The 9,044-nt window shown below is 40.7% G+C and overlaps 1 protein-coding gene across 2 annotated transcripts; it reads left to right on the plus strand.

Moving 5' to 3' along the window:
• The first annotated feature begins 4,889 nt into the window (after positions 1-4,889).
• Positions 4,890-7,543, plus strand: LOC110510619 (major centromere autoantigen B-like). 2 transcript variants are annotated; one of them, XM_036948552.1, is made up of 3 exons: positions 4,890-5,041; positions 5,497-5,708; positions 7,279-7,543. In XM_036948552.1, exons 2-3 carry the CDS (start codon positions 5,516-5,518, stop codon positions 7,359-7,361), a joined length of 276 nt encoding a protein of 91 aa, XP_036804447.1. In that variant the 5' UTR covers positions 4,890-5,041; positions 5,497-5,515; the 3' UTR covers positions 7,362-7,543. The 2 variants fall into 2 exon arrangements, with proteins under 2 accessions (XP_036804447.1, XP_036804448.1); XM_036948553.1 differs by having other exon boundaries at positions 7,282-7,543.
• Positions 7,544-9,044: the final 1,501 nt, after the last annotated feature.

Consider the following 9,044-nt stretch of genomic DNA (forward strand, 5'->3'; position numbering starts at 1 on the left):
GAAAATAAATTGATAAGTGGCTCATTTAAGAAATTTTATACAAATCTTTATGCCTCAGAACTGCCAAATGATGCACCCAAATTAATGGAGAACTTCTTTTGTAAGATTGAGCTCCCTACTATCTCCGAAGAGCAGCGGTCCCTCCTTAATGCCCCTATTACCAAGGAAGAGATAATGTTCGCAATTAAGAATCTGCAAAATGGTAAGGCCCCAGGACCAGACGGGTTTTGTAGTGAGTTCTATAAAGAGTTCCATGGCCTGATCCTTGAGCCATTGCGTGATATGTTTAATCACTCATTTTCAAATGACCAACTCCCTCAAACGCTGAGAGAAGCCAACATTTCACTTATTCTCAAAAAGGGAAAATGTCCAGAGTCTTGTTCCTCGTACAGACCAATTTCCCTTCTGAATGTGGATAGAAAATTGCTTTCTAAAATTCTAGCCACAATATTAGAGTGCCATTAATTGTGAAAGGAGACCAAACTGGCTTCATTAAGGGCCGTAAGTCATGCAACAATGTCAGGCGGCTTCTTAATGTAATTCAAGCTTACCAACAAAGTGCTGTGGATGGTCTGGTGCTCTCCCTAGATGCTGAGAAAGCATTTGATCGTGTGGAGTGGTCTTACCTATTATTTGCTCTAAATAAATTTGGTCTGGGCGACAACTTTATAAAATGGGTGAAAGTTTTATATGATGATCCTCAGGCTGCTGTCCTTACTAATGGGCTAAGGTCAAATAACTTCTCTATACACAGAGGTACCAGACAGGGCTGTCCTTTATCCCCCCTCCTCTTTGCACTCGTTATGGAACCACTGGCTGAGGCCATCAGGGTAACGCCTGCTATACAGGGGCTGCTCATTGGTGATGTTCACCATAAAATAAGCTTGTATGCTGATGATGTCCTGATATTCATCTCTAGTCCCGAGACTTCAATTACAGCTCTAATTAATATTATTGAATTATTCAGCGAATTCTCAGGCTACAAGATTAACCTAACTAAGTCAGAGGCTATGCCACTTGGTAGCCTGCACTCTGTACCTAATACTTCTCCCCCCTTCCCTTTTAAATGGTCTCCCTCAGGTTTCATGTATCTGGGTATATTTGTAACTCCTAAATTCCAGCAAATGTACAAAGCCAATTTTGTTCCCTTGTTTGATACAATAAGACAGGATCTGGAGCGCTGGAACTCTCTCCCGATTTCTTGGTTGGGTAGAATATCCCTCTTGAAAATGAACATTTTACCTAGACTACTTTACCCAATCCAAATGATCCCAGTATTACTCTCTAATAAGGTAATAAAGGATGTAAATGGATGGCTAAGTTCCTTTATATGGAGTAAACGCAAACCAAGACTTAAGATGGCAATATGCCCAATATCAGGTTCTATCAGTGGTGTGCCCACCTTTGTTATATTTCTGACTGGATCACAAATGATGGCTCCTCTATTTGGTTAGACATTGAGACTTCTCTTTCAAAATACCCCTTACAGGATCTTTTATTTTTCAGAAGCTTCAAGTCTGTAGAAGATCACTGCAATAATCCCGTTACACTTAACACACTCAAAGTATGGAGGTCAGTTCAACGCTTCCTGGGAAGGTCCAAACTAACCTCTGCTCTTACCCCAATTCTTAACAACCCAGATTTCAGTCCAGGATTGCTGGATGTCGGCTTTAACTCTTGGCTTAATAAGGGCATACGCAGGCTAAATTTGTTGATAAGATTTTGTTGTCATTTGAGCAGATGGTCGAGAAATATCGACTCCCAAAGCAGGACTTTTTCCGCTTCCTACAAGTAAGACATTATATCCTGAAGAGCACCACCTTAATTGGTAACCCTGATGTGTCTGTCATTGAAAGAATGCTTTTTTTCCCACAAAGGAAAATGTCTGTAAGTCTGTTTTATGATACTTTAAGGTCCCTTTCTGCTGTCAACACACAGAGGGTGAAACAAGTGTGGGAGAAAGAATTGTCTGTTACTATTGACGAAGAGATGTGGGAGGACATTTGGAGATATGCAAAAACAATATCTATATGTAATCGTACTAGAGCAATCCAATTAAGAATAATACACAGATTGCATATATCCCCAAATCGCAGACATGCTTTTAGCCCCACCTCCTCTTCCCCTCAGTGTCTTAAATGCAAAACTGATACAGGCACCCTAACACATTGTTTATGGTCATGTACCAAAGTACAAAGATACTGGTCTGGTGTTCTGCAAGAAATTGAAAAGATCCTAGGGGTTGATCTAGAGTTGGACCCAGTTTCTTTACTGTTAGGTCTCCCTAGTAGGCAGGTTACTTCTGTGGGTAAAAGGAGGCTTTACAACATCCTTACCTTCGCAGCGAGGAAAAACATCCTTTTACAGTGGATTAGTGATAAGGTTCCTTCTATTAAAGATTGGCATAAGATACTATTTGAATGGGTGCCTCTGGAATATCTGACATGTACATTGCATTCTAAAACAGACCAGTTCTACAAAGTATGGGAACCTTATCTAAATTACCTAGAACCTGAGGTATCAGCTATTAATGCTGCAAGGATTCTCGTAGAATGACGGGGATGTATGTATTTCAGAACTACACTGTACGTTCCATGTGTGGAACCTAACCTCTTGGTTTAAACTGAGCTTTTTTGTTTTAATTTCTGTTTGTAAGTTTGTTTAAAATTTATGTATTGAGAGACGCAATGATGGTGATGGGGTGAGAGAAGCTTTCTGTGTGCTTTGTCTCTGTTGTTGTATCTCTTAATATGGGTGAAAATTGTAAAATTCCAATAAAAATACTGTTTAAAAAAAGAAATGAAATAAACGATCAGAAAAAGATATATAATGTACATTCACACTACCCTTCAAAAGTTTGTGGTCTCTTAGAAATGTACTTGTTTTTGAAAGAAAAGCAAAACAACATATCCATTAAAAGTGATCAGAAATACAGTGTAGACATTGTTAATGTTGTAAATGACTATTGTAGCTGGAAACGGGCTGGTTTGTAATGGGATATCTACATAGGGGTACAGAGGACGATTATCAGCAACCATCACTCCTGTGTTCACCTGGAACGCTGTGTTAGCTAATCCAAGTGTATCATTTTAAAAAGGCTAACGGATCATTAGAAAACACTTTTGCAATTATGTTAGCACAGCTGAAAACGGTCGTGCTATTTAAAGAAGCAATAAAACTGCCCTTCTTTAGACTAGTTGAGTGTCTGGAGCATCAGCATTTGTGGGTTTGATTACTGGCTCAAAATGGCCAGAAACAAATAACTTTCTTCTGAAACTCGTCAGTCTATTCTTGTTCTGAGAAATGAAGGCTATTCCATGTGAGAAATTGCCAAGAAACTGAAGATCTTGAACAACGCTGTGTACTACTCCCTTCACAGAACAGCACTAACTGTCTCTAACCAGAATAGAAAGGGGAGTGGGAGGCCTCGGGACACAACTGAGCAAGAGGACAAGTAAATTAGAGTGTCTAGTTTGAGAAACAGACGCCTCACAAGTCCTCAACTGGCAGCTTCATTAAACAGTACCCGCAAAACACCAGTCTCAATGTCAACATTGAAGAGGCGACTCCGGGATGCTGGCCTTCTAGGCAGAGTTGCAAAGAAAAAGACATATCTCAGACTGGCCAATAAAAATAAAATATTAAGATGGGAAAAAGAACACAGACACTGGACAGAGGAAGATTGGAAAAAAAGTGTTATGGACAGACAAATCTAAGTTTGAGATATTCGGATCACAAAGGAGATCATTCGTGAGACGCAGAAAAATGAAAAGATGCTGGAGGAGTTCTTGACGCCATCTGTCAAGCATGGTGGAGGGAATGTGATGGTCTGTGGGTGCTTTGGTGGTGGTAAAGTGGGATATTTGTACAGGGTAAAAGGGATCTTGAAGAAGGAAGGTTATCACTCCATTTTGCAACGCCATGCCATACCCTGTGGACGGTGCTTAATTGGAGCCAATTTCCTCCTACAACAGGACAATGACCCAAAGCACAGCTCCAAACTATGCAATAACTATTTAGGGAAGAAGCAGTCAGCTGGTATTCTGTCTATAATGGAGTGGCCAGCACAGTCACCAGATTTCAACCCTATGGAGCTGTTGTGGGAGCAGTTTGACCGTATGGTACATAAGAAGTGCCCATCAAGCCAATTCAACTTGTGGGAGGTGCTTCAGGAAGCATGGGGTGAAATCTCTTCAGATTACCTCAACAAATTGACAACTAGAATGCCTAGAAAGGCCTGCAACGCTGTAATTGCTGCAAATTGAGGATTCTTTGATGAAAGCAAAGTTTGAAGGACATAATTATTATTTCAATTAAAAATCATTATTTATAACCTTGTCAATGTCTTGACTATATTTTCTATTCATTTTACAACTAATTTCATGTATGTTTTCATGAAAAACAAGGACATTTCTAAGTGACTCCACATTTTTGAACGGTAGTATATATATACACACACATACTGACTCGGTATCTTCTTTTCATTATATTTGTCACGGTGTGAGGAGTCCGTTTTATTGCTTGTGCAACAAGCGCTACAGTAGAACAATAAGGGGTATTTAACTAATCATCACTTTTTTTACACAGTACCATACTCTTACTCAGATATACATTCATTTTGAGTCCTCATCTATGTAATGGCTTGTATCGATAACGACCCTGAGTAAAAAAAAATAATAATAAACATGACAGACGGAAACCACAACAACCGCTGCAAGCCCGACAAAACTGACACTATTCAACAGCTGCAATCGACCACATTACCGATTGACAATAAACGTTTACTGTAATGTTCAACTGTTGTCTATCGTTTAAATGATCATGAAAGCATTTTCGGATTACCTGAAATCGCTGGTCTTTTATTGATAAACTGTGAGGAGGGTTGCGAATCGGTCGGTGTGATGGCCGACGCCTGCGCTTACATGACGCCCGTGAACATGACGCCCTTTCCCATCCTGCGCGCAGGCGGAAGTTTACTGTACTGGCTCATCCGATTCTCCATGCTCAGTCTAATCAAACAATAAAAGACCAGTGATATCAGGTAATCTGTCGTGTTTTGATTATAGTAATTTAAACTATAACCAGACGCTGAAACTTACAGTTAACGTTTATTGTCGGTCGGCGATGTGGAAGATGTTGAACAGTGTGGTTGTAGACAGCCACGCTCCGTTGGGCTGTCACGGTTGTTGTTCTGGCCAGGAACGTTATCGATAAAAACCCATTACAGTTCATGGGAGGAACTCCATATGAATGAATTATGTCGGAGTGAAAACACTGTACGTAGAAAGACTACATTCTTTCGCGCGGTCGTACATTCCATCACCATTTAGCCTATACAAACATGGTGATTGGTGAAATGGCCTTTAGCTAATTGTTTATCTGCAGCGCTTTCCCTGGCATGAAAGTCGGTTCCTCCCATTGTGATTTATATATATTTTTATTGTTTTATATATTATTTTAATTACATTAACATATCTATTTTCCTTTCTTAAAAAGCATCCGCCTCTAGCATACCATGACTGAACCGAGTCCGGCCCAGAAAAGCTCACAGCCAGGTCAAGAGATGGCGTCAGTGAAGCTGGAGGACTGCAGTCAAACACTGGAGCTCAATGTGATTGTCAAAAAAGAGGAAGAGGAGGATGAGAGAAGAACCGAGGAAGAGAACGGGGGAGTAGAACAGGAGAGGGAAGACGGTAACATTGACTCGGGTGAGTCTAAGATGCCTACACCTGCCACTGGGTTACATCTAGACCCCGATCCTAGCTCTCAGTTCCATTACAGAAGACATTGGATGAAGGCGTCTTCTGTACAGGGGGGAGTTTTGTTAAGAGCCCATACGCTCAATCTGAATATTAACACAAGTCGCTTGCGGTTTTGGAATTTTCTAAAAAAATAAAAAATAAAAAAAAGGTTAAATTGATACACACCTTGATAGGGTTATTGTTCCCATACGGCCATATCTTCAAGTTACAGCGCTTGTTTATGGAAAACAGATGGAATACAAGAGGCCACCTGCCAATTAGCTGTCTATAGCATGCTCCGAACACCTGTGTGTAAGTGTAACTCGGGAAGAGTAGTGGAAGTGTAGTTTGGTCGGATGGAGGCTCCATAGCTGCATGGATCTGTAACTGCTACAGTGTAGTTTAGTAGGATGGAGGCTGTATGGGTCTGTAACTACTACAGTGTAGTTTAGTAGGATGGAGGCTGTATGGATCTGTAACTGCTACAGTGTAGTTTAGTAGGATGGAGGCTGTATGGATCTGTAACTGCTACAGTGTAGTTTAGTAGGATGGGAGGCTGTATGGATCTGTAACTACTACAGTGTAGTTTAGTAGGATGGAGGCTCCATAGCCATTTGTTTTGAAAGCCTTATCTCAAGCGATGATTATTGATGTTTCTCAACGTTAAAACACAGCGTCAGGACTGTAGTTCACACGAGCCAGTTGACGCTGATGGCTGAAAACTGTAGGGAGAAGGCAGAATGCTGCCTGGAGTTACAGAGAGCTAGGTTGCATCCTAATAGGAGTTTTAGGTTGCTAGGTTACATTCTAATAGGAGTTTTAGGTTGCTAGGTTACATCCTAATAGGAGTTTTAGGTTGCTAGGTTACATCCTAATAGGAGTTTTAGGTTGCTAGGTTGCATCCTAATAGGAGTTTTTAGGTTGCTAGGTTACATCCTAATAGGAGTTTTAGGTTGCTAGGTTACATCCTAATAGGAGTTTTTAGGTTGCTAGGTTGCATCCTAATAGGAGTTTAGGTTGCATCCTAATAGGAGTTTTTAGGTTGCATCCTAATAGGAGTTTTTAGGTTGCATCCTAATAGGAGTTTTAGGTTGCTAGGTTACATCCTAATAGGAGTTTTTAGGTTGCATCCTAATAGGAGTTTTAGGTTGCTAGGTTACATCCTAATAGGAGTTTTTCGAGAGCTAGTTTAAATCCTAATAGGAGTTTTTAGAAAGAGAGGTTACATCCTAATCTAGTTGTAAAAATATATAACAAATCATTTAAAACATTCAAATCCTTCAGCGTTTGGTTGAGCCTGCCTGGAGGGCCAAATAGCCAGGGGGGCGGGGTGACACTTTTGGGACTATCCCATTTGGTTCAATTGCTCCAGGCAAGCTCAATCAAGCACAGATGAAGCATTTGAATGGTTTTCAAATACTATTTGAACCCAGGTCTACTATAGTTCAGAGTATTGCACAGCATGTAGTGCACTATATAGGGAATAGTGTGTCATTCCGGACACAGACCAATATGTGTGATGTTGATGTTGTTCCAGTAGATATGGAAGAAGAGGAGGACCAGGAAGGAGGAGGTGTGGCCAACGCAGGTAATAAGTACACTAGCCAGGGAATAGACTAGATGTACTATCCCAAGACCTTATTATGTGAATATTGATTGATTTTAAATTGATTAGGTAATTAAAAGTAGTAGTCTGCTCCAGCTGAAGACAACACAACATGACACAACATGACACGACATGACACGACACAACACAACATGACCTGACACAACATGACACAACATGACCTGACACAACATGACCTGACACAACACGACATGACACAACATGACACAACATGACACAACATGACATGACACAACATGACCTGACACAACATGACACAACATGACACGACACAACATGGCACGACACAACATGACACAACATGACACGACACAACACGACACAACATGACACAACATGACACGACACAACATGACACAACATGACACAACACAACATGACATGACACAACACAACATGACACAACATGACCTGACACAACATGACACAACATGACACAACATGACACAAAATGACACGACACAACACGACACAACATGACATAATATAACATAACATAATATAACACAATATAACACAAACAATTATTCAGGATAAAAACACTGAGGTCTAAAGGCTTATTTCCACTGTGGTCCTGTGAGATGGCAGGTTATTATTTCCATTGAGATGGCAGGTTATTATTTCCATTGTGAGATGGCAGGTTATTATTTCCACTGTGAGATGGCAGGTTATTATTTCCATTGTGGTCCTGTGAGATGGCAGGTTATTATTTCCACTGTGGTCCTGTGAGATGGCAGGTTATTATTTCCACTGTGGTCCTGTGAGATGGCAGGTTATTATTTCCACTGTGAGATGGCAGGTTATTATTTCCACTGTGGTCCTGTGAGATGGCAGGTTATTATTTCCACTGTGGTCCTGTGAGATGGCAGGTTATTATTTCCATTGTGGTCCTGTGAGATGGCAGGTTATTATTTCCACTGTGAGATGGCAGGTTATTATTTCCACTGTGAGATGGCAGGTTATTATTTCCACTGTGAGATGGCAGGTTATTATTTCCACTGTGAGATGGCAGGTTATTATTTCCACTGTGGTCCTGTGAGATGGCAGGTTATTATTTCCACTGTGGTCCTGTGAGATGGCAGGTTATTATTTCCATTGTGGTCCTGTGAGATGGCAGGTTATTATTTCCATTGTGGTCCTGTGAGATGGCAGGTTATTATTTCCATTGTGAGATGGCAGGTTATTATTTCCATTGTGGTCCTGTGAGATGGCACGTTATTATTTCCATTGTGAGATGGCAGGTTATTATTTCCACTGTGAGATGGCAGGTTATTATTTCCACTGTGAGATGGCAGGTTATTATTTCCACTGTGAGATGGCAGGTTATTATTTCCATTGTGGTCCTGTGAGATGGCAGGTTATTATTTCCACTGTGGTCCTGTGAGATGGCAGGTTATTATTTCCATTGAGATGGCAGGTTATTATTTCCACTGTGAGATGGCAGGTTATTATTTCCACTGTGAGATGGCAGGTTATTATTTCCATTGTGGTCCTGTGAGATGGCAGGTTATTATTTCCACTGTGAGATGGCAGGTTATTATTTCCACTGTGGTCCTGTGAGATGGCAGGTTATTATTTCCATTGTGGTCCTGTGAGATGGCAGGTTATTATTTCCATTGTGGTCCTGTGAGATGGCAGGTTATTATTTCCACTGTGAGATGGCAGGTTATTATTTC

This window comes from Oncorhynchus mykiss, chromosome 17 (assembly GCF_013265735.2).
Source record: "Oncorhynchus mykiss isolate Arlee chromosome 17, USDA_OmykA_1.1, whole genome shotgun sequence".
Lineage (NCBI taxonomy): Eukaryota > Metazoa > Chordata > Actinopteri > Salmoniformes > Salmonidae > Oncorhynchus > Oncorhynchus mykiss.